The 27,281-nt window shown below is 37.9% G+C and overlaps 1 protein-coding gene across 1 annotated transcript in view; it reads left to right on the top strand.

Moving 5' to 3' along the window:
- The first annotated feature begins 4,287 nt into the window (after positions 1 to 4,287).
- PPP1R14C (protein phosphatase 1 regulatory inhibitor subunit 14C) overlaps positions 4,288 to 27,281 on the top strand; it is a 124,967-nt gene continuing 101,973 nt past the window's right edge. Inside the window, exon 1 of the mRNA XM_044674729.1 lies at positions 4,288 to 4,599. Within this exon, the coding sequence (XP_044530664.1) occupies positions 4,288 to 4,599 (312 nt within the window). The remainder of the gene's footprint in view (positions 4,600 to 27,281) is intronic.

The following is a 27,281-nucleotide window of genomic DNA, read 5'->3' on the forward strand; positions in this document are numbered from 1 at the left end:
GAGTAAAAATCTAGACTCAAAGAATCTTGGAACTGGTAGAGAGCTTCAGGAGGCTTATCTAGTTCAGGCCACACTTGAATATTTGTGACATTATGTGACTTTATGACATTCTAGACAAGGAGTTATTTTACCTTTGCTTGAAATTATCTGGAGAGGGTATTTATTTTGATTATATTTTGAACTAGAAGGGATCTCATAGGCTAGCTAGTCCAATTCACACCTTTTATTGATGAGGGAATTTTCTTTTAGTGAGGATAAGTGTTTTGGCCAAGGTAACACAAGTAATTGAAGAGCCAAGATTTGAACCCAGGTCCTCTGACTCTAAATACAACCCTCTTTCCACTGTACCACTTAGATTTGATTAAATGTTCTGGCTTGTTAGTGTCTTTTTTGGATACTTACTCTATCATGCCTATTCCTCCTGGCTGTGTTTCACCTGGAAAGTTGATAGCATGTTATCCATGTCTTTATCCAGGTCACTAATACAAATTTCAAACAACACAGGGCTACATAGAAGTACTTGGATTACTTTCTAGAGATTTTCTGAGCTGATGTATCATTCAACCATTCAACCAGTTCCAAATTACCCATTCAACCAGTTCTGAATTACGACAATAATAAAATAATAGCATTTATATAGCACTGTAATATGTTGTCTCATTTGATCCTCACCATCTTGTTCAGTGGGTGCTATTATACCAGTTTTATAGATGAAGAAACAAGCTGAGGGAATTTAAATAACTTGCCTAGGATCATATATCTATTAAGTGACTGAAGCAGCATTTGAAGTCATCTTATTGATTCCAAGTCCAGTGTTCTTATCCACTATATCACCTCATTACTACTGACTACATTATATATTTCCATCTTTTTTCATGAGAAGAGGATGAAAGACTTGTCAAATGTTTTACTTGAATTCAGGTAAACTCTATTCAACATTCTTCCACCAATTTAGCAATCTTGATAAAAAAAAAGGGAATGAAATTATTTATTTGTGACTATTTGTTGATAAAACTGTGATGGCTCTTTATGACCAATGATTCCTTTTCTTGATGATCACAAGCAAAAGGAATCATTGATCATCCCTTTAAGCATATATTCCACTGTGAAGCTAGGTAGCTCAGGGGATAGAGAGCCAGGCCTGAAGTTAGGAGGACCTAGGTTCAAATTTGGCCTCAGACATTTCTTATAGCTGTGTGACTCTGGGCAAGTCACTTAACCCCAATTTCCTAGCTCTTACTGTTCTTCTGCCTTGAAACTGATTTCTATAGTATGTATTTCATTACTGTTCTGGTGACAAACTCACTGATGCACCAGATGTCCTATCTTACTTTCTCTCTGTTTGATTTTAGTTTTTTTTCAACTTCTTAGCTGTTTTTCGTCCTGTCCTTTCCAGTTCAAAAGGTCTTTTCCTTGGCAGAGAAATACAATGTAATGTAAATGTTGAGAAGGTCTGCCTTCTCTCTGTCCTCTATTACCTTTCTACCTATCTCTAGAATCAGTCCTAGCCTTTCTTTGTTCATTTCGTATTGCACTATAAAACGAATATGCTATCGAATCAGCTGATATCAGCATCTCCCCCTTCCCTCATTACATTTCTTTTGAAAGGTAGCATGATAAAGAGCTAAGATAATAGTTTTCAATAATTTAAGGATTGGGGAGATATTTTTACACTCACAAAAAGGTACTATAAGGGGGAAAAAGAGGTTTTATGGGTTCAATATATTAAAAGATGGTCGCCAGAGGATTGAACTATTATCAATCCTCAATTAAGAATAATCTCAAGTCAAAATTGACTTTTATGGAAGTTTATTTACAATTAAGAAGAGGGAGAGGAAATAAGGAAATAAGAATCTAAGCCAGTAGGTAATTTACTATAATCCTTTAATTAATCCAGGTAGATCTTAACCCTCAGCTGAGAGTTAGAGGTCCAGAGGCCTGGAGGTGAATGGAGCAAAACTTCATTCACAGAGTCTACTAAAAGAAATTTCTTAAGAGAAGTTCAGGAAGATTCAGTCAGTCTTTAAACTCACCACGTGTCATTCAAAGAAGATATTTAAAGTAGTCTCACCAGGGTCTCAGCGTTCCAACACTCCTCCATGAACCAGAAGAGGTCTGTCACCAGATGCTCACTTCAAAAGAAGACCTCTCACTTCCTCAACTCCCTCTTTTTAAAGGGGTCTCTTATGTGTCACTTCCTGTGTCTCCCTCCTAATTTGCATGTCCAATCACAATAGACACTTCTTATAGTACTGCCTAGGGGGCAGTCAGTTGATTCTGATTTGTCACCCACCCCAGCACCCCTGGGTTAAGGTCCTTCCAGAATTAGAGGTGTTCTCACCTTTGGTGATTAAATCTAAAGATGGGCAGTATAGACTTAATCTAATTATCACAATACAAAATAATAATGAACAGAATTGCACATGCTTCTCTGTCCTATTTCCTGTTACCTATTTGTTAACTTTTGGAATTCTTTGGAATTCTCTATTAGGTTTTCCCTTTCCAGGAAACTTATCGCTGGAAAATCTTCGTTATTCAGCAAGATTGAATCTGACTGGTACTTACATTTCATCAGTACCTTCTGCCCCTCTGATTGGTACCTCTGACTAGAGAGCAGGGCCATAGATTCCAGGGGCTCTTTTTAAGAGTAGGGACCGCATAGTTTTTCCTCCTCATTTTCTACCAGCCATACAGTTTTTGGACTTTTTTGGAACACTCCATTATAGGGGGCATACTTTTCTTCCTCCCCTCTTTCAGCTTCCATTTGTTGTCTTCCCTTATTAGATTGTAAGCTTCTTGAAGGCTGGCACATAGTAGGCATTTACTAAATGCTTATTAACTAATTGACTTGTATACCAAAAGAACTTAATAAATATTTGCTGAATTGATCTGATTTTTGTGGAATTCCTATCTTTTATGTATGAAGATAACCAGTCAAAGTGTTTACTAAACGGTTCTCAAGGACCTGGCACTGCCAAACGCTTGGAATTCAAAGGAAGGCAAAATGAGATGATCTTTGCCCTCAAGGAGCTCATAGGCATCTCATACTATCAAACAGTATGAATGCAGAAGTGGGAAAAGAAAGAAGGTATGATGATCATATCTCTAAGCATAGTGACTTAGCTAATGGTTAAAATCTCTCACCTCTCTCCATAAATTGAGAAAGGGAGTGGCCTCACGCATACTGTCTTCGAGCATTGACGCCTGAGTTTGGCGGGTAGAGGTTTGGCTGGTTGGAGATGGGGGGTGGTGTTGCCAGGAGGAGGAGCCCGATTGATTTAAGCAATTTTGGAAAAATCACTGGAGGTTAATCTCAAACCAGAAACCTTCTTAGAGCAGTCATTTGCCATTTGCACATCCTAGTCAGCGCCATCCCCTTTGGAGGGCGGAGCAGTTTAGACTGAAAAGCTTCGCGCTAGGGGAATATGCAGGCGCTCACTTTGGGCGGGTGCTCTACCTTAAAAGTGCCTCGGGAGGAGCAGACGGGATGGTGGGAGCAGCTTTGGGGGACCATCGCTGGAGAATTGGAGTTTGTTTCTTTGTAGCGCAAGGGAAAAGCAAGCAGGGCGTCTTAGCGCAAATCTCAGTGATAGTCACTCACCTTACCAGGGATAAGCCCCATTGCATACACCTCTAGCAAGCAAACACAGGCGCACACGTGAGTCCTGCATTTACACGCACACGCGCGCGTGCACACGAACACACACACACACACACACACACACACACACACACACACACACACAAGAGCCCCGCACTTACGCACGCGCGCCCTCCCTCCACTCTCAAACCTCCCCTCGCGCATCCCCAGGCCCTTGGCCTTCCTCCCCAACTCTGGCCTCTGGAGCGCGCTCCTTCCACATCCCGGGGTTCTAGGGCTGAGGGCTGCTGGCTGGAGAGGGTCCTGGGCTGCTTCTTTAAGGCTCTGGTCCCCGCCTCCTTCTTGCCTCCCTCCCTCTTTTTCCTTCTCCTCCTCCTCTTCTCTAACTTCCCAGACAAGCCGGCAGGGTGTGCGTCTAGAGAGCAGAGCCGAGCAGGTGCCAGAGGCTAGACCTTCACTTGCCGCTGCTCCGCCTGAGCGACTGCCTAGATCCCGGCTCAGTAGCCAGCCCTGCTGGGAGGAGGACTGGAGCAGCTGCCTACCTCCCTTAGCTGTGCCCCCGCCCCCTTCTCCCCAGGGACGGAGCCAAACAGGAGCCGTTTCCCATTTTCCCGGGATCAAAGCCGGAGCTCGCTCTCCCGCCTGCCCGCTCGCTCTCGGCAGCCAGAGCGCTGCAGGCTGGGACCATGTCTGTGGCTACCGGCAGCAGCGAGCCGGCCAGTGGCGCAGGGGGCGGGGGCAGTCGGGTTTTTTTCCAGAGCCCCCGGGCTGGCGCAAGCGGCGGGTCGGGCTCCAGCACCGGATCTGGTTCCTCCCGGGAAGATTCTGCTCCGACAGTTGTGCCTGCTGTGGCCGGGCAGGTTCAGCAGCAGCAGCAACAGCAGCGGCGCCATCAGCAGGGGAAAGTGACCGTGAAATACGATCGGAAGGAGCTGCGGAAAAGGCTAGTGTTGGAGGAGTGGATCGTGGAACAGCTGGGGCAGCTGTACGGTTGCGAGGTACCCTATCTGTCCCGGAGGTGGGGTGGTGGTGGTGAGGCGGGTGGGGAGCACTAGGGCAAGGAAGGCAGAAGGAGACTCTTCCCTCCCTCATGTCTTCTCCCCCCCTACCGCTTCATATGCAATAGAAAGGCTTTTTAGGGGGACAAACCATATAATCAACTCTAATTTGCCCTTGCCCCCCAGCGCAGCAGGGTGGAAAAAATACTGATTCTGGAGTCAGAGGACAGGGGTTCGTTCAGATCTTGTCTCTGACACTGCTACCTGTGGGAGACTTCGGTAAGATGCGTTACCTCCTTCGACCTCAGTTTCCTTGTCTGTAGAATGAGGGAGTTGGGTTAGCTGGCCGCTAGGTCTCTTCTAGCTCTAGAGCTGTGATCCTGTGATCCATTTGTGCTGACTATAAGAACGGACTGTTAAGGTGTGTTTCTTTTCCCTTGTAACAGCTTCAGTCTGGGGCTAGAGCTGCAGAGAGGGTTGTCCCTCTCTTGGTCCCCAGTTTAACTACTCTATGAAATCTGAGCTGGCTACAGGACCGCCTAAATCTGTCGTGTTGAATGAGTACAGTAATGGGCATGGTCTCAGTCCGGCTGTTATATGGAGAGGGATCTATTAGGGGCACCTCCCTGGCTCTCTTCTGTAGCTGCAGTATAAAATCCAGGAGCTATAAGGAATCTATGCTTCAGGAATTAGTGGTTAGGAAAATGACAGTTGATGATGGAGCAGTAAAACGACAGAGACATATCTTTTATTGGGGAGAGAGAGAAGGAGGGAGGGGGGGAGGGAAGAAGGGAGGGAGGGAGAGAGAGAGAGAGAGAGTGAGAGAGAGAGAGAGAATGAGAGAGAGAGAGAATGAGAATGTATTTAGGAAGGAAGCACTTATGTGCACAGACATTTTGCAAAATATGACCAGTCTAAACATTCTTCTCTGGAATTTGGACACCAATAACATCCCATTTCTAGCCAGTCTTCCTGCCTGTTCCTATAGTTCAGTACTGAAGTGGCACATAGTACCTGGTTTTGTTGGGGGTGGGGGGGAAGCATTATTTTTCCCTTTGAAAAGGAAGATTTTAAACTATGGGCAACCTCTAAAGGTTTGCAGGTGGAAGGATCATACTTGTCCTTATGATTGGGATCTTAGTACTGTTTTAAGGCAGAGAGCCACTAGTCTCTCCCTTTTCTCCTCCCCTCCTCCACATTTTGCCTTTTAGCAGAACTGATTTTTTTTTTTTTGAAAAACAAAACAAAATTATAACAGGTTGACTGGTATAGGAAGAGAAATTTTAAAAAAGGAAAAACATTTAGGGAGAGGCTGACATATATCTGTCAGAAATATGACCTTCCTAAAATACTCTAATCTCTCCCTGAGGCCATTCTTTTTCCCATTTAATAATACTTTTAAATGGGAAAAAAGTCTACTTCTAGAAAGTGAATGAGATTTGAAAGGTGTGGCAGTGTGAAGGAGATTAATAATTGAGAACATGTCCTTTTAGCTTGAACTAGATTTTTGTCTATAAACCTATCATTTGTCTTGTGCAGAGGTTTTAAGTGTGAGCTGGCTATAATGAATTTGTGTTAAAAACCCCACTAAAAAGGATTATCCCTATATTTTAAACATTTTTTTTTAGACTTTTATAAATGTCTACCTTCCTATTTCTTTAACGTTTTTCATTTTTACATAGAGACTAGTATCCTTATGGACTAATGATGAGTGATTATGATGTAATAACTCTGACTTGTGACTAATCATGCTTGTTAATTTTCATTTATGCCATCACTTGGGGAGAAGGGAAACTGGCAAAAAGAGGAAATTCCAGTGGTATTTCATTCATAATGGTCAACACTCTTCAAAGAATAAACAAAAGTATATAACTAAAATTGTATTGTATATATACTGTCAGATACATATGTTTAGCTTGCTTCTGTAGAAGTAAATTCAATTAGACATTGACCTTTATGCTACAATTTGGTTTTGGAGACTAGTTGAGATAATAGAAAAACAAGTTGTTGGAACTAACAAATTCTTTTAGCATTGCTCATATTACTGGAGGCTAATTAGATGAAGCCTGGGAAAATAGGAGTTGCTCCAACTCCTCAATAGGTTGGCAGATAATGCATTACAAAAATTTCCAAAATAATTGGGAAAAAAAGTTTGATTTTTTTTCCCCTACAGTGAACGTGAAGGACACACAACTATTTTAAGGATAAAAACGACCTTGAGTATTTCACTGATATTTCTCTTTTATGATTGGAGACCATTAATCTGTGTAACTAGCAGGGGAGGTTGAAAGAAGTAACATTAAAGTGATAATTTTAACAAATACAAGAAAATCACAAGAAAATCCTCTAGTCTTTCAGAGTCCTGCATAGGGATTTGTCTCTATGGCAGTGAAACATACTAAGTATCTCTCTCAAGGATGTTTATTCTCTCATTTTAACCTGAAAGAGCATAGACATTGAAGGGAGCTATTAGTAATTTGCAAGCAATTCATTAATAAACATAACATTATATATTTATTTAGTAAGAAACAGATATTTTACCTCTGACAAAGTAGTTGAGTAAATTGGAAAAGTGTTTACTTCTTCAATGGATTTCTCATACCATATTTAGTTCTGATTAAGCTCTAACTTTAGATGCTCCTGTGTGGGAGGTTCTCCTTTCTTATATAGCTACAATCTTTCAGTCCTTGTTTGAGAGAAACCAAGAAGTGATACACTGGTTTATGTTCCTGATGATCATAATATGAAAATCTAAAATACAGAAAGAATGAATTTTTACCCCTTTAAGAAACAGTATGGGAAAGTGGCTTGTTAAGACATCTAACTTCTGATCACTAACTAGCAGGGTGGTAGTGAGCAAGAAACTGAACATCTTTATGGATTTTATGGCCCAGAATAAACTTCAGAGGCTAACTAGTAGAACCTTGTAATTTTATAGATGAGGAAACTGAGGCCCACAGAGGCTAAGTAACTTGCCCAAGGTCACATAGGGCACATAGGTCATGCATAGGTAAGTGATAGAGGTGACATTTGAATCCAGGTCCTCTAACTCTAGTATTCTCTCTACTGTATCATATACTGCCTCTCTTAACTTCCTCATCTATAAAATAAGGGGATGATAATTGGACAAGATCTCTGTAGACCTCTTTAGCTCTAATATTACATGATATATTTTAAAATTGAAGACGATTAAAGGTATTTACATGTAAATATATAGGAATATATAAAAATATAGGAATTTGCATTCATCTCCAGAAAATGAACTGATAAAAAAGAAATAAGTAACAACTGGATATTTTAATGTAATAAATAAACAATTTAAAAAAAAAGCTTGTTTACAAAAAGTAAACAGCCAAGTTTGGAATCGGGTAGCAAGCCAAAGGGTTTAGATTATCTACTGAATTGGAGGTAAATTATGGTGAATCCACACTAATTCTATGAAAACTCATAGTNTGTGTATGTGTATGTGTATGTGTATGTGTATGTGTATGTGTATGTGTAGGGGGTGGCTAACTCTTGCCTCCATTAGTATATAAACTCCTTGAGTATAGAGTTTCATTCTTTATGCTTGTATCCTTCCCAGCTCCCAGCAAGCACAGTGTTTAGCCCATAGTAAGTGCTTAATAAATATTTTTGATTGATTTATTACTTTACCACCTATGTTTCATCAGAGGAAAACTTGTGTTAATTTCCTTTGTGAATTTGCATCAGAAAGTCTTAATAATATACTTTGGCTTAAAACACTACATATTTAAAGATGGATGTTTTGAGTAGGTTTTTATATTTCTTTCTAACTCTAGTTTAAGAGCACTTGGGATTTTAGTTTATATCCTGTTTTACAAGGGTTACATAATGGTACCAGTGACTTCTGGGTGAGGTCTTTTGCATTTGCCAATCTCACCTAGTATCAAGGTAATATCAATCTTTGCTACACAGTGCAAGTTTTCACAATCTTATCAAAGGTTATCTTTTTGAAATTAAACCAGTTTTTAATAACTTGGAATTATTATGAAAATGCCAATAAAGATCTCTTCATAAGTAGATCTTTGTTAATTCTACAAAGCAATGTCTAGCTCTGGTTAGCCTTGGATTATCTAGATCTTTGGTTTTTCTCCTTTTTGTCATCTTCCTATCTTTTGGCCATTTTCTTACACATTAGCATTGTTCCAAAAGAGGAAAAAAATTTTTTTTATCTGTCTCCTGGCAGTTCCTACTTACACTTCCAACTAGTCATCTCAAAATGCTGAATTAAAAAAAAATACTTTTTTGATTGACAGATTTTATTTTTAAATTATCTAAATTTCCCCCCTTATTCCTTATAACACTGGAATTCATCTAAGATCTGGGCTATATAACAAAGAATTTTTCAGTATACTGATTTGATAAAACTTTGAAGATGGATTGGGTCACCAAGGGTGGCTGCTGTTATTTAGTATAGGCATAATGCAGAGTTATTGTGAGTTCAGTTCCAGACGATTGAAACAAAGCGATTATGGTAATAAGGTGAGTCACATGAATTTTTTTAGTACATATAAAAGTTATGTTTATGCTATACTGAAGTCTACTAAGTGTATAATAGTATTATATCTAAAATGTACAGATCTTTTTCAAAAAAACATTTTATTGTTAAAATGCTAATTCTCACCTGAGATTTCAGTGAGTCCTAATCTTTTTGAATGTAGAGGGTCTTAGCTTGATGTTTATAGCTGTTGAATGATCAGGGGTTGAGGTAAGCCTTAGCAGTTTCTCAAGACATGTCAACAATGAAGTTTGCCATATTGATTGACTCTTCCTTTCTCTTAAATATTTAGAAACCATTTTAAGTTATTAATTGGCCTAATGTCAGTATTGTTGTGTCTCTAGAATGAGAGAGGACAAGAATAGCAGGTTAGTGAACATTTAAAAACAAACTACTTATTAAGTTCACTGCCTTATATGGATTTAGTTTGCTGTGATCCCAGTTAAAATTGTAACATCAAAGGTCACTAATCACAGGTCATCCTAACAGGTATAATAATAATGAGAAAGTTTAAAATATTTTGAGAATTACCAAAATGTGATACAGAGAAACAATATAAATAAATGCTGTTCAAAAAATTGCACTGATAGACTTGTTTGCTTGGCAACAGGGTTGTCAAAAACCTTTTTTTTTTTTTTTTTTTTTTAACTCTTACCTTCTGTCTTGTGATCAATATTGTGGATTGATTCCAAGGCAGAGGAATAGTAAGGGTTGACAATGGGCTTAAGTGACTTGCCCAGGGTCACACAGCTAGGAAGTGTCTGAGATCATATTTGAACTCAGGACCTCCCATCTCTATGCCTAGCTCTCAATCCATTGAGCCACCTAGCTGCTCCCACAAACCTTCAATTTGTAAAAAATTCAACATCTGCAAAGCATGTAAAATGGAACCCAATAAAATGAGGTATGCTTGTAGTTGGTGCAGCCATTTTTGATATGTGTTGAAATCCAGGGTTGGTGATGCTGATGAATACTGTCATTGTTGCATTCTTATACTTGGATGAGACTTCCTTCTTTAGGCACTAAATCCCAGATCAGATTTCAAAATTGGTTCTCCATAAATTCTCACACAATTGCAAATCTTATTTAAATGGTGACTTATTACTTATTAGTCTGGTTAGAATGAAGCAATTTGATTATCTATGCATTAAATTAATTCTTGTTTATTAACATAGGGAATTGAGAGTTGATTTTAAAACTAGTGATTTTTCTTCCTGTAAATTCTATTTGTAAGGTTTTAAGGAGTATAATAAAGTTCTTTAGATTTAGGAATTAGCTATTATTTAAAAGAGCTAAATAAAATCATATAAAAAGTTTAATACTTTTCCCTTTGGAGTCTTCTGTAGTGCAATTGCTTATGTTTAATCAAATTGTTATGGTTGATTGCTTTTCAGACTTCTTTTTTAAAGCTCAGACAATGGTCTTCTCCATAGTTTTGAAATAAGTCTTTGTTATAGTGCTTTGTTTTCTTATGACCTCTCTTCACATATTAGCCCCTTGGCAATTGAGCTGGATTGGGAAAAAAAAAGTTGGTGGCCATTGTTAAGCTGGGAGACTTTGTTTATCTACATCTGCTCTGTATCTTCAGACTTTTCTAGCCATTTTTGTCATCATTATTCCTATGGAAATAACTAAGTCCATTGAGCTTCTTGCCTTTATCAATTACCCACAATGCTAGTAGTAGATTCAATAGGCCATTTTCTGTCTCAATTGTAGACCGCTGCCTAGTTTTATCTCTTCTTTGGACAAATAATCCTAAAATCATAGGCCAATAATATTAGAATTTCTAACTTTATGAAAGAATTTTTTTAATACATGCCCTCTATTTCCATTATTATTTATTTAAATATATGGCTGGTAAAATAATTGGTAATGTATGTCTTGGTATTATAAATTTTTTTGAGTTTTTCTATCTTATGACTCTCAATTGTTATTTTATAGTTATTTTATTATAAATTTCTTAGGGAAGGACTGGGTTAATAATAATGATTTTATCTCTTAGTACCTATCTCTGAATATAGGAAGCATTCAGTAAATGTCCAATGAATTGAATTCAATTGAAGGGAGAAAATGCATGATTAATTTTCCCCCCTTTGCTTTGGTGGTGTAGAGTGAAGCTCTGTTCACTGAATAGGTTAGAGGTGTTCTTTGCAAGGCATAGACAGCTATGCTTTAGTAGAGTTTGGGTTGAAAGGTTACTTGGGTATTATGGAACAGAAGGTTTAGCATGTGGTATGATAACTTGATTCTCATCTGACTACTGGGCTGCTTCAGTGATTTTTTTCCTCCTATACTCAAAATGCTCAGAATTAATGTGGATAGCAATAGATATGGTCTACTTATCACCAAACTGGGCAGTGTTCAGAAGGTCTAAAAGAAGATCTGAACATTTTGGTTTGGGTTCTTCTGTGTCTTTTCATCAGCATTCTCAGAATTTAATCATACAGCAAAATCAACAGTAACAGAGTCTGGATTTCTCAATTTACAGAGGCAGCGAGAGAAGTGGCCTCGAGGTCAGAAAAACCCAAGTTCCTAGGACAGATCCTGACCTCTTGGTGTCCAAGGCAGTCTTCTAAGACTACATTATGATAGTTTTCTATTTACATTGGTAGAATGCCTCTCCTCCCTGCAAATTCCTTAATGAATGAAATCACAGGTCTGGACCAAAAAATACCCAAACACCTCATTCACAATAGTGTTAGTTTACTTAGTTTATATAGACATACCAAGAAAAGATTGACATTGGATGAATCAATGTTTTGAAGGCTATCTTAATAGGAGTCAGAGGTAGGCAGAAGCCTGTGGAATAGATTGTTCTTTTCACAGAGTTGGCTACTCATGACATCTTACTATAAGTCATTGAACACTAGGGCTGATGACTTCTTGCAGCTCTTGCCTCACTTAAATCTAGTTCATGCACAAGTCAAGACATCACCCTGTGATGTCATTGGCTCTCCTCGAAAATGGACAAACGAGCTGTAGCTTAGAGAACACATATATGTTCTCACTTAATATATGTTTCACTTAAGTGAAATTATCATTTCACATGATAATAGTCACATCTAAGTTTAGTGCAGTGGTTCCTAACCTGGGATCTGTGAATCTCAAAAAAAAAATTTTGGATAACTGTATTTCACTGTAATTTTCCTCCTTATACTCCTGTGCTTTTACAAATATTATTTTGAGAAGGTATCTATAGGTTTCAATAGACAGCTAGAGGGGTCCATGACACAAAAAATTAAAAAAAAAAAACTTCTGCATTAGGATGAAGTTCAAAGTTTCTCTGAGTCAAAGCAAGATGATAGTTAAATGTTGCCCACTAGTTGTGTGCTGTCCTGCACTGAAGCCCAATCTTGTGACCCCTGTTTTAGTCCTCTCTTTCCCCTTTTCTACTATCATCATTTTCTGCGATTGCATCTTCTACTAGTTCACTCTGCATCTATCATCTGCCTTCTTTCAACTCCATGGGATAAAATGCCCCTCTCAGGATAAGCTTATTGCTTCTAATTTTACCATCATGTGGCTAACTCAAGCCTTGATTGACACAACCTATCTTCAGGCTCCTCTGCCCTTTGATTGGAGGGTAGAGTATCCGAATCCTTCCAATGCCATCTTTTATAGAGGGTGGAAACTAGAATCTCAACTTACTTCACTTTGCATCTGCTGCAAATACCACATAGTAGGTGCTTAATACATTTTTATTGGATTGGATGGATAACTATTGTCCTGTTAGGGCCAGTTGTTGGCATCACTCTTTTATACTCACTTATAGATTAGAGTGATGCCTCCTTCCTGAGGTCTCCAACCCCTTGGTTGTTTTTTTCCATGCTTTTATAGAGATTTCAATAAACAGTTTTCAGTTGCAAAAAAAGCTGGTTTTCATCTCTTTGTATACTTATTCAGTTTTTCTTCCTAGACTATATATAGCCTCATTCCTAGAAGGCCTTTGAATGAGTTTTAAATTTAAATGCCATGGGGGCAGCTAGATGGCTCAGTGGATTGAGAGCCTGGCCTAGAAATGGGAGGTCCTGACTTCAGATCTGGCCTCAGATACTACCTAGTTGTGTGACCCTTGGTAAGTCACTTAACCTCAGTTACCTAGCCCTTACCACTCTTCTGCCATGGAACCAATACTTAGTATGGATTCTAAGACAAAGGGTAAGAGTTCAAAAAATTAAAAAAAAACCTCTCCACATAACCAGTCCATATGACACATATACTCCACACAAGAACTTGATTTGCATTTCTTTGTCTTGGCTGAACTAGATTTAAGTTCCTTGAGGGGAAAAACAATGTGTCTGGTGGTTTCTTCCTTTATACCAGCAGGATTAATCAATTGGACAAATTATAATTAGACCTGATGAAATAGAATCCCCTTTTGAGGATGTGTTTTGCTACTGCTCTGAGTTTGGACTTAAACTTTTGTTATGGGTCTTTAGAATTCTTTAGTCCTGCAAGCATTATTCTTATATAGTTGAAGAATCCTAGTATAAAGTAGTAGGCTGTTGTAAAGGGGGGGGGGGCAGTAATGTAAGAGGTTAAAATTAAAGGTTTGGACCAAGTTATTTAAGAGTATGGTTGCCAGGAATTAATTACTCAATTCCAAAATGATTTTTTTATGGTAATTTATTTACAAAAGGAGAGAGAGTGAAACTAAGAAAATCAGAGAGAGATAGGGTAAGATATCTAACCTAACACTCTTAAGTATTTTGTTCCGGCCCCTGGCTCAATCGGGCAGTAATTAATCCTCAGCCTTGAGTGGAGGGCCTGGTGATGACTAAAGCAAGAGCTTCAGCCACAAAGCCTCTCCCAAGAGGGGAAGCCTCGCCTGAGGCTAGTCCCTTCAGAAAATCCAGGAAGGAGTCAGTCTTTTTCACTCACTCATGTGGTAGTTCAAAGGGAGAGATTTAAGAACAGTCTCACAAAGTCCAGGGTCTCAGGTCTATGAAGCAGATTATTCTTCAGCCTCCAACTTGGAACTCTGAAGCACGAAGAGCTCCCCATAGGAAGTTGTAACTCCTTTTTAAAGATCAGTACTTTTAGGTGGATCAATTATAGTCTATAGTTTTGTTTAGGACTGCCCATGGGGCAGTCAGTGATTACTAATTCATCACCCACTTTTGTACATGTGGGTCACAGATCTCCTCCATTCAGGTGTAAGTGGGGTGTATACACGTCTGGTGGTTAAATCTAAAAATGGGCAGGGGAGAGTTAATCCCATCTTCACACCATGGATGAAAACTCTCATCAACGGAAATAAAGAAAAGGCACTTGTGTCTGTGTTGACAATTTGAAGGCTTCTGTCTATACAAGTGAATTATTTTGACTTGTTGAGGAGTGATTTTTCCCATTCAAGAATTGCAGTACTTAAAACTGAGACTAGAACCTGAAAGCCCCAAATATAAGTAAGTGTTCTAACCAATGAATTATTCCTGGTTTACAACACTGGATATTTTGAAGGTTTTTCCATAGTATAAAAGCTGATGATGAAGATGACAATAGAATATTGAACAATCTAAAAAAATCTGATTTTAACAATTGGAAAAAAATGGTGAAATGAAAGCTTTTTCCACTGACAAACATTAAGAGCCTCTTGTATAGGCAGTGTGGGTAGAGGAAAGAGTGCTGGTTTTGGATCCAGAACTTCACTGACTACCTTTTGACTTTCCCAAGGATATGTAAATAATAAGAACCAGAACTGGTACTTGAACTCATAAGCTCTGACTCTAAACCCTGGGCTCTTTTAACTAATTGCTATTTTTCAGTTGTTTCAGTTATGTTTTACTCTTTGTGACCTTATTGGGGGTTTTCTTGGCAAGCATACTGTAATGGCTTACCATTTCCTTCTCTAGCTTTTTTTTTTTTTTACAGATGAAGAAACTGATGCAAACAGGGCTTAATGATTTGTAGTGGGTCACATAGCTAGTAAGTATCTGAGACCAAATTTGAATTCATATCATTCTGTTCTAGGCCTGCTGCTATTTATCCACTGGACCATTTAGCTTCCCCTTTTAATGAACTAGGAGATATTTAACCTTTTTATGGGTGTCTTGGACTCTTATGATGTTTGAAGACAATGATATCCTTCCATAAAATAAGTTACATATAATTACAATGGAATCCAATTAAATTAAAATATAATTACAAAAAGTATTTTCAAAGTTCAGTATACAAGTTTCTAGAGGAAGAGAGAAAGCATATGAGGTTCTTAAACATTACCATGATTTCAAAGGATATGCAATTGTGTGAAAGTTTGAAAGGAAAGAGCCAGATAGTAGGATTTAGCAGAGCAATGGACTAAGTGTCCAGAGTTTGTCTTCTTCAATCAAACTTTTTTTTGTGTGCTTTTGTCTCTTTCCTCATTATCTTTCTTATTCTTCCTCTTTCCCTTCCCCCATCAAAATTATTTCTTAGAAAAGTAGTTCGATGCATGAACTCCTCTCAGGGATATTTATATTTTAACAGATTTCAAAAGAAATGAAGCTCTGATGATACAAGTCTGTGAAATAAGTATTTTTTGAGCAGGGCCTTTCTTGGCACATCTGTAATTCGTAGCTTTCTCTTTCTCTCTCCCTCTCTTCCTCTCTCTCTCTCTCTCTCCTTTCTTCCCTCTCTCCCCTCAGACCTCTCTGCACCTCTTTCTGTCTTTCTCTCCCTTCCTCCTCCCTCTCCCTTTTCTTCTGCCTGCCTGCCTGCCTTGTCAGTAGGATTTGCCTTGTATGGAAGAAAGTAAATCAGCTTTATTGAAGAGAGTAGTGCCATTGAAAGCAGAGACAGAGAAGGAGTCAGTCTTGTTTAAACTTGGGGCTGAAGTTAGGCTATTTCAAGAACGTGTCATCTAATCTATATGACAACCTTGCTTATGCCTGTAGTAAAAGTATAACTGTCACTTGGGATGATTTGCATGGACAAGGCATCAGAAACAAGATTTGCCCTCTAGTTATTGGCTTCCCAGTTAAATTTGAATTTCAGCCGCACGAATATTCTTAGATCCACCTTGTTTTCTTGTAATTTTAGTTGGGTTTTATTCATAAAATGCTTACTAAGTGCAGACTGTGAGTAGATATGTGTAATTGGAGGGAAATCTAATGTTTAGGGATGCAGTCCCTATTCTCATGGAGCTTACAGGTTAGTGTGTGTTGTTGTGTGCAGATGCAAAGCATGGAATCCCTGCAAAGGTACAGGGAGAGCCTCATCCAGAATTCCAGGGGACCCCCCTGGAGAACTTTGGGTGAGGGGCAGTTGAGAAGGGTTGAGGACAGTTAATTTGTGGGATTGGATGTGAGCAGATACTCTGCTTGATTCTCCTGACTTGGGGTTTCTCCTGAGAAACCATTGTAGGATAAGCTAGTGATTTCTACTCATAGGGTTAGCCTATTTGTCATTTCTATTCTTCATTAATATAATTATATAATTACTTAGCGATTAGAGAGTAAAATATTTATCTATAGTAAGAGAGCCAGTTTTAGTTAAATGCTTCCTCTCCTCCAGTGAGGAGGGGGAAGGGAGCATCAATTTAACAGTTCAGGGTCACCTTTCATTTATCCTAAACCCTTCATTGATTTATATAATTTTCCTTGTTAATTCCTAATATAACTTTTTACCTTCAAATCTGTGCCTGATAATTATTTGGAAGATACTTACAATTCAGTCTGAACTTCTAGATTGAATCCTGTTGGCTGCCAGTTTAAGATCTCCTCTGTCTTCAACAGTTAGATAAAATAATTTCTATATATTCTCCTCTAACTGACCTGAGAGGAATATAAATTTAAGAAAGAAATATTATTGGGGTTTCAACCATAACAGAAACTCACCAGAAGAATCTTATTCCTGTCTTCATTACCAACTGAAGCAGAAGCAGTTAGAGGGGGAGGGGTTTGAGAGCCAGGAGTGTTTTACCTCCTCCTTTCCTCACTGTGGCCTGTCAATCTCTGGCTCTTGTCTTAAAGCTATATTTGGCCCTGAAACCATTTATCTGCTTCTCCAAACTATCTGTTATTATCATCATAATAAGTGCAGACTGTGAGTAGATATGTGTAATTGGAGGGAAATCTAATGTTTAGGGATGCAGTCCCTATCCTCATGGAGCTTACAGGTTAGTGTGTGTGTGTGTGTTGGGGGAGGGAGAAATGATTGAACAGGTATATTTATTTTGTATTGGTTCTTTGTATATTAAAGGTACAAGCCAAGTACCGTGTGAGGTATGAGACTGGAAAGATCATTAGTGATAGAGGAAGAAGAAAGCCTTCCTGGCGTTATTGGTATTTGACAACAATAATAACAGTAGCTCATGCTTACTTGAGGGTAGCTTGGTAGGGCAGTGGCTGGAGGACTGAGCCTGAAGTTAGGAAGACTTGAATTAAAATTGATATAAGCTGAAATGTCCCACAAATCCTGAGAAGTAGCTGTATACAATCAAAAGAACATGAAAACAATAACTAGTTGAGTAGTATGGAGCTGCCTTTCAGATAAGACATATGGGTTGCTAAGGTCTAGTTATGAGAAAACTCTTCACATCAGTCTTTATAACAAGCGGAGGTTCTTGGTTCTGAAGCAAGTCCAAGTGGTTCAGTTTCCCAGCCGCTGGACTAGGTTCAAATAATGCTCAATTTCCATAATCACTGCCTTCCTTAGAGTCTTCCAAAAATAAAAGAGAGCAAAATTTGATTTACATTGTGGTTTGTTCCCCCCCCCCCCCCGAGTGAATCATGGGTAAAGCCACACAGACCAAAGTGGACCATGGATAAAGTGACATCAGTTCTTTGGAAACAAAAAGACAATAAACTACCCAAATGAATGACCCTGTCTTTAGTAACCAATCAAGATAAAAAGCATTCCTGAAACCCCCACCTACCTTTACTTACCATACTTACTTACTATATTATCTATTGCTTTACAATTACTATATTCTCTTATAATAAAGTTTGTTTCCTCATAATGGAGTCAGTCCGAGCTGTCATTAGTTCTTTGAAAAGACCCTAATCAGCCTTGGCCACATAATTTCTGGCATCCAACATGGCTAGTTCATCTTGATTTGTCTTCAGTTTGTCTTACTCCCTCCTGAGGTAAGCTTGCTCCAATCCCTCTTCTCCCCCAACTCCTTGGTTTAGGGCTTTTTCCTTTCATCTTTGAGTATTCAAGCTTAGCTGCGACATTGGGTTGGCCCTTCACAGCTGGCAAATTCTGACAGGTGAGGGAAGCTCCACTGAAACTCTTGACTTTAGGGCCATAGTAAGACTCCCCTTGCTGCTGTACTTGGGGCCAGAACAGATTGCTTCTGTGCCAGTTTCGAGGCCAAGCAGAACTCATTATGCTTCTGCATCTAGGTTTTTTCTACTCCCCCTCCTCTAATTCCTGTTTTTGGGACCTTAGCAAACAGCCACTTTGCCTGTCTCTGTCTCCTTGTCCTTCGCTATGGGACAAGTGTTTTCAATCTCATGGGACTCCCCTTTGTGCTCTCTCCTTTCCAACTAGGAAAACTTGAATCTGCAAGATCTAAGAAAGAAATGCCTTAAATTTTACTGCATATCCCCTAGAATTTGGAGGATAATGACCAGTAAATGAGACCCTAAATTATAATACTGTCTGGCAATTGGACTTGTTTTGCAAGAGAGAGAGGAAATGGACAGAAATTCCTTATATTTTAGCCTTCATGGCATTAGCACAGGACTCAAAACTCAGAAAACAATGCAGGATGTGCTTTGACAGGATGGATTTCTACCCAGATAACCACCCACTATTCTCCTCAATCTCCTGGATGAGCCCCTCCTGAACTCTTCAGCAGAATTCTCCCGGCAAGGAACTGTATCAACTTCTACCTTGCCAGCAGTTTCTAGACCACTGCCTTCCCCTTTCAGTACTCCCCACAATCAGTCTTTCCCTCTTCCCTCCTGGCTTTCTATTATCCATTGCCACAGTTGCTGTTACCCAGCCCTTGCCATGCATGGAGTGGTGCTCACTTTTAAGCCCTGGCTAGAGACCCTAAAATCCTCATAGGTGGCAATGGGAGAAGAGATAGTGTGGATTTACATCCCCTTATCCATGTCAGATCTCTCCCAGATCAAGGAGAAGATTGGAAGGTTTTCTAAATACCTTGTCAAGGTCATAGAAGGCTTTAAGTCAATGGGACTGCAATTTGACTTGTCCTGGGCAGATTAACAACTCATTATTTCTTCCTACTGCTCCATAGATGAAAAAGTAAGAGGATACAGGAACAAATGCTGATGAACTATTAGGGTCTTGTCCAAAGAATTGATTGACAGCTCAGACTGACTCCGTTGTGAGGAAACAAGAAATATGGTATTAGTATTGCTATAGATAGTTAGCTAGCTAGTATAGTTGTAATTCTAGACTGTGGTGTGGAGACCCTTCAGTAAAAAGAGTTGGAACTTTTTTTTATAGATAATAGGGATGTATTGAAATTTTTTGGGCAGAGGAGTGACAAACCTGATCTCTCATGAAGAAAACTAGTCTCCAGGTATATGAAGTATGGATTGGAGGAAGAAGAGATGTAAATGTAAAGATCTATTTCAGTAAACCAGAAGAGTAGTAAAAAAAGGGCTTGTACCAAGGTGATCACACTGATAATAGAAAGGAAGAGATGGATGGGAGAAACAATCTGGAATTCTGATCAACAAGACTCGGTGACTATTTAGATATGAGATGAGAAAGGGAAGAATTAAATGTAATATCGCTGTTCAAATATAGTAGACTGAGTAAATAGTGGTATCACTTACATAAATGATGACATAAAGGGAGAAACTTTTCAAAGAAAGGTTTTACATAGATCTGTATATGAATATATGTATATATACACACACTTATGTATATATATGTATATATCTGTATGTAGAAACCCTATATATGTGTATATACATGCCCATATGTATGTGTGTGTATATATAAATCATTTGTCTAGAATTAACATACCAGTTAAAGTCATAGTGGTGATCCTCATTTTTCTTGATCTCTCTGTAGTATTTGTCACTGGTGACCATCCTTTCATTCCTACTAGTTACTCTCTTCTCTGTGGGTTTTATGATAGTGCCTTCTCTGTGTTTTCTTATCTATCTAACTTCTCTTTGTTTCCTTTTTTAAAAAAGCCATTATCCTACTGGTTACCCAAGGCTTAGTTCTTTGCCTTTTTTTGTCTCAGTATTCTCTGTTGATGATCTCATCAGCTCTCATGGGTTCAATGATTAGTTCTGTGTGGATAACTACTAGATCTTTAAATCCAGTTCTTCTAGTTTCTACCAATATGATAGGATCATAGATTTAACGAGGACCATGCTGAAACTGATATCTAGAGAAGGGGAAAAGAATAAGCATTTATTAAATGTCTGCTACATACCAGAAACTGTTTGAAGTAATTTATAAATGTTTTCTCATTTTATCCTCACAACCATATAAGGTAGATGCTATTATTAGTCTCCATTTTACATTAGAGGAAGCTGAGGTAGACTGAGGTTAAATGAGTTGCTTAAGATCACCCAAATAGCATGTGGAAGAACTCAAGTCCTCTGCCTCTGAAGTCAAGTACTTTTAGTACTATATCATATTGCTTCTCAAGCTTCAATCCTGCATTACCAACAGTGTTAAAAATATCCATTTGAATGTCCATCAGGAATCTAAAAGTTACCACATCCAAAACTCCTTTCTCCTCAAACCCACACTTCTCAAAATTTACCTATTTCTGTTGAAATCACTACTATCTTTTCTGAGGGGGAGGTTTTTATTCTAAGTGTCAGCCTTAACTCTTCTCTCTCCCTTTCCTCTCATATATAATCATTTGCCAGCTTTTACTGATTTTGCTTTTATAAGATCTTTCTTATTTCTTCTCTATTCTCTACTAATGTAACCAATAGAGATCAGGTATTCATCATCTATCTTGAACTATTCCAACAACCTCTTGTCCACACTGCTTGTACCCGATCTGTGGTAGAGCCTTCTGAGTTGGTATTGGTTTGATCAGCCACAGTCAGACTATGTGACATAGTGGTGTCATTTTTATCCTTTTCAAATATAAAGGATGAAAACCAGCCAACCACCTGACCGACCAAGTAGACTCTTGGCTGCCAGTCTTTTTCCTCTCCAAGTTATCCTTCATAGCCATATCAAAATATTTTTCTTAGAGCACAGATTTGATCTTTTTAAAAATTTCCTGCTTAGTAAACTCCCTGTTATCTGTAGGAAAAAGCATAAATTCATTAGTTTGGCAAAGTCCACTAAATCAGACTGGCTGATCGAGGCCGGTGTTTTACTTTACTCTCTCACCCTCTTGTCACCAACCATTACGCCACCAAGCGTAGCTTCTTCCCCTCCCTCCAACTCAGCTTTTAAGTTCTGGAAAACATCAGTACTGCAGAGGCTATGGCAGTCTAGTCCTCTATAATTCCACTCAGAGTCCTTATAACTTTTCAAGTCCAAATTCCCCCATCTCTGGCTGCTACTATCTCACATGTAGTATTTCCTCCAATAAGAATGTAAATTGCATAAGGGCAGGGATTGTCTTTGTTTTGGCCTTTGTGTCTCCAGTGCTTAGTACAGTACTTGGCACATAGTAAATGCTGAATAACTATACTCATTCTTTCCAGGCTCATTGCACTTTCACTCATTTTTCATTCCACCCCAAATGGTCTACTTCCTTTTTCCAAAACACTTCAATCTCCCACTTTCATACCTTTTCTCAGACTGTTTGTTTCCCATACTTGGAACACACCTTTACCACTTAGAATCTTTAGGTTCCTTCAAAGCTCAACTCTAGTGTCATCTTTTGCCTTTCCTGATCACTTTATTGTTATTCCTTTTTTTCTCCTCAAATTATCATGTCCATGTGTATCTCTGAACATGTTTTATTCTACTCTCCCCACCCCAGAAGAATTTAAGTTCCTTAAAGAAAAAGGACTGGTTGTTTCTTTTTTCCCCTTTGAAACCCTAACACTCAGAAGAATGCCTTTCACATACTAGGCATCTGCTAAATGTTTGTTGGATTGGAATGGAGGGAGGTAATATAAAGAAAGAAGCAAAAAAAGGAGAGGGGTAGTGGAGAACACTGATTTTAAGGGGGTCAAAAAGAGAGCTTCAGAACTAGTTAAGTAGATAGGTAGAGAATGATGATGTTTCTAAAACCAAGGTATAAGAAAGTTCTTAGAAAGAGATGGTCACCTGTGTCAAATGCTGCAGAAATCAAGGAGAATGAAGACTGACAAAAATTCATTGGATTTGATGATTAGGAAGTTTTAAGGAGAAGGACTTGAGAGAACTCATATTGTGTGACTTCCTTTCAGTGAAGAGGGAGGCTTGGTCATCTGCTATAAATTATAAAATAGGAAGGAATGGTTGTATATTTTAAAAGGGAAGAAAAGTTGTGAGATGGGCAGTTATGAGACAGGAGTGTTATACAAGAGTGTTAAAAGGACACTGGTCAATGAAGGCCAAATTCTTGGAGCCTGCAGGAGATCCACATAGATATTTAATAAGCCTGTGAAGACATGGAATGGAGTGGTTCTCTTTCTATGGTAGAGTATTATGTTTATTCTCTACTTCCTGCCCACTTATTTTATGGTAAAGAAAAGGTTCAAACTGGCTGTATTATTCTCTCTTTTTCTTGGTGGCAATCAGGGTAATAACATCCAATAAGTTTTTAAGTGAGGAAAGTACTGGTAATCTATTCTTTCCAACCTGTGTCGACATAAAGACATAAAAACTTGGCTTGTTTATTTGCTGTCTCTGTTGTGTTTTGTTCCTGTACTTAAGTGAATGAATGTTAGAGATGAAAAGGACTTGTAAGCTTTGTAAGGATGACAATACCAGATGTCCAGGAACTTTGGTCAGTACCTCTGTTTGTCAGTACTTCAATGCAAGGGAAGAGTGTAGTCTCAAGGATGGTCCTGGGGACCCAGACCAATAATGGATTGACATGACATTTTAGTAGCAAGAGAATATCTCACTCAGTGGCTATGATGCATTTGGAAGAGAAATTGGTGGAGAGAATGATTGTAGCAATGACTTTAAATCTGAGCTCACTGTCCCCAAGGACCAGGGTGGTAGAGGGGAGTCTGTGCCTCTAGTTTAGAAGGATGTCTTGATACTTCTTGATTTTTCCATATATTATCTAAATTTTTTAAATAAAAGCTTATTGATATTAATTGTTTATTGATTATATCAAAGTGATAACTGGTTAGATTGATCATCAATAGTATAGGGTGAGTTCAACTGTAACTAAGTTTTGATATTTTTGGGAAAATATTGGAATTGGGATTTTTAGCTGATTGCATTAGAGAAAAATCATCCCATTGCCCATTAAGGGTCCCAATAAGTTCCCCTACAGAGATGAAGCAGAAGCCTGGCCTTCTGAAGATTCAACTTGCAAATGAAAGTAGCAAGTTGGGATAAACACTTTCAGAGTATGTATCATTATAAAAATTGAGTAAAAAGATTGTTCAGTAGGCCAAAAATCTAACAGAGATTTTACACCGTAATTTCATAATAAGTGAAGTAAGTTGGTGTGTGTGTGTGTGTGTGTGTGTGTGTGTGTGTGTGTGTGTTTGAGAGAGAGAGAGAGAGAGAGAGAGAGAGAGAGAGAGAGACAGAATTATTGGAAAGAATCAGGAAGTGATAATTCAAGGTTGAGGATTAGCACTTTAGGAACAGCGGAAAATCTAAGGAATAGGAGTCAGCATTTTTAGAATGTAAGTTCCTTGAGGAGAGGGAAATGTTTTTTTTCATTTTGCAAATTTCTTTCAACCATTTTATTTATTTTTGGGTTTAGCATCAAGAAGACAGATTTTTAGCCAAAGGAATTTACCTTTGGGATGGGAAACAAAATGGCATCTAGAGGAGTCTGTATGGAAATAAAAATGAAAAAGTTGCATTTTTTCAAGTTGGTATAAAAATAAGTGAAAGGATAAATTTATGTTTCAACAAATTTGTTTCCTTTGGGGTTAAGGTTCCAGGCTGAGATGATTGCATTTAGTTTTTGAGCACATATAACATAGGGAAAAGAAAATTAAGACTTTTTTAGTGGTGTTTTCAGTGAGACATATAAATCAAGGATTTTTAGATTTTGAAAAGGATGTTGGGTAAGTAAGCATAAAGCATGCCAGTTATTTCTTTCCTCTGTTTCCTCCCATATGTTATGATAGAGCATGGCCAATATTATTCTAAGCCATAATTTGATGCTTATTTTATCTGAGAGATTTTCAAACATGCTTCATCTTAGTTGAATTATTATAAGAACTCAGCTATTTCTTCTGAAAAACAGAAATCCATTAGAACAAGTATAAATTGCAGGGAACATGTAATTTAGTTTTTGATTACCAGGTATGTCCAAGATGTTTATAATGGCACACTAATGCTCAAAATCAATCCGTTTTGATAGAATTGGTGCCATAGGCAAAATTCTATTGAGGTTAAATGTTAGAAATTTGTTTTAAATAAGGATCACAATGTGTAGTTTTGAAAATATCCAATAGTGTTTTAGAAATGGCAGACACTTTTGACAAAGTACAACATTCATTTTGGTTAAAAACACTTGAAAGCATAGTATAAATGGATTTTTCCTTTAAATGGTAAGAAGTATTTACCTAGAACCATCAGCAAGCATTATCTGTAAAGGGGATAAGTTAGAAGCTTTCCCTCTAAGAATAGGAGTGAAACAAGGATGTCCATTATCACCAATATTATTCAGTATTGTACTAGAAATGCTAGCATTACCAGTAAGAGAAGAAAAGATATTGAAGAAATCAGAATGGGTAATGAGGTAATAAAGCTATATCTTTTTGCAGATGATATGACGGTATACTTGGAAAATCCTATAAATTTAACTACAAAGCTATGTGAAACAATAATTTTAGCAAAATAGCAAGATATGGAAGAAACCCACATAAATAAAATCATCGGCATTTTAAAGTATGCCAACAAAGTTCTGCAGGAAGATATAGTAATAACAGATAATTCATTTAAAATAACCCTAGACAATATAAAATACCTGGGAGTATACATGCCAAGACAAACCCAGGAACTATATGAACATAATTTTAAAATATCTTTATACGAATAAAGCCAAATTTAAATAATTAGAGAAATTTTAATTGTTCATGGGTGGGCTGAGCAATTACAATGAAAGTAACAATTTTATCTAAATTAAACAACTTATTCAGTGCCATCCCAATTAAAGTACCAAAAATTATTTTATTGAGCTAGAAACAATAACATAATTAACTTGGCAGAACAATAGGTCAGTAATATCAAAGAAATTAATGAAAAAATATAAAGGAAGAAGATCTAGCAGTGCCAGATCTTAAACTGTATTATAAGGCAATAATTATCAAGATTATCTGATATTGGCTAAGAAATAGAATGGTGGACCAGTAGAATAGAATGGATATACAACACAAAATAGTAAATGCTTATAGTATGTGTTTGGAAAATGTAAGGATGTAAGGTTTTGGGAGAAGAATTCACCATTTGATAAAAATTGTTGGGAAAACTAGAGAGTAGTCTGGCAGAAACTAGGTATAGACCAGTGTCTTATACCATTTACCAAGATATGGTACAACATGGATACATGAATTAGACATAAAAGAGATATCATAACTAAATTAGCATATGTAAAACATTAAATATTAGCTTTATGGATAAGAGAAGAGTTTTTGAAGAAATAAGAAAAAATTTATTCTGAAATATAAAATGATTGCATTAAATTAAAAAGATTTTATACAAATAAAATCAACCTAGTCAAGATTAGAAAGAAAGCATAAAATTGGGGGGGAATTTTATAGACAGTTTCTCTGATAAAGACACTATTTCCCAAATTTATAGAGAATTTTGTCAAATTTGTAAGACTGAGTCATTCCTCATTTGATAAAGACTCAAAGGACATGAATAGGCAGTTTTTGAAGTAAGAAATCAAATCTATATATAATCATATAAAAATCCTCTAAATCGTTATTGATTAGAGAAATGCAAATTAAAGCCACTTTTGAGATATTTCATACCTAAAATGGAGGAAAATAACAAATGTTGAAAGGAATGTGGAAGAATTGTGACATGAACATACTGTTTTAAAAAAAAAACACAAAAAAACCTTACCATTAATCTTAGAATTAATACTATACACTGGTTACAAGGTAGGAGGGCAGTAAGGGCTAGGCAGTGGGGATTAAGTGACTTGCCCAGGGTCATACAACTTTGAAGTGTCTGAGGCCAGATATAAACACTAGGTCTCCTCTCTCTAGACCTGCTTCTTAATCCACTGAGCCATCTAGCTGCCTCCAACACTGATATACTATTGGCAGACCTCTAAACTGATCCACAACCATTTTGGAGAACACTCTGGAATTATGCCCAAAGAATTATAAAACTGCATGTGGTATTGACCCAGCAATACTATTATTAGGTCTGTTTCCCAAGGTTATCATGGTAAAAGGAAAAGAGCCTATAAACTCTAGAATATCTGTAGCAGCTTTCTTTTTGGTAGCAAAGAACTGGAAACTGAGGGAATACCCTTCATTTGGAGAATGGTGGAATAAGTTATGGTATGTATAATGGAATACTACTGTGCTGTAAGAAATGATGAGCAGGTTGACTTTAGAAAAAGATGGAATGATGCATGAAATACTGTGTGAAGAGTGAAATGAGCAGAACTAAGAGAATGTCATGTACTGCTGTCAGCAATTTTGTTTGAAGAATAAATTTGATGATGATTATTTTTTTAAACATTTATTAATATTCATTTTTAACATGGTTACATGATTCATGCTCCTACTTTCCCCTTCACCCCCCACTCTCCCCCCACCCATGGCCGATGCACATTTCCACTGGTTGTAACATGTGTCCTTGTTCAGGGCCTATTTCCATATTGTTGTTAGTTGCATTGGTGTGGTAGTTTCGAGTCCACATCCCCAATCATGTCTGCCTCAGCCCCTGCATTCAAGCAATTGTTTATCTTCTATGTTTCCTCTCCTGCAGTCCTTCCTCTGAATGTGGGTAGCATCTTTACCATAAATCCCTCAGAGCTGTCCTGTGTCATTGCATTGCTGCTAGTATAGAAGTCTATTGCATTCGATTTTACCACAGTATATCAGTCTCTGTGTACAATGTTCTTCTGGCTCTGTTCCTATCACTCTGCATCAGTTCCCGGAGGTCTCTCCAGTTCACATGG

This window comes from Gracilinanus agilis, chromosome 4 (genome assembly GCF_016433145.1).
Source record: "Gracilinanus agilis isolate LMUSP501 chromosome 4, AgileGrace, whole genome shotgun sequence".
NCBI lineage: Eukaryota > Metazoa > Chordata > Mammalia > Didelphimorphia > Didelphidae > Gracilinanus > Gracilinanus agilis.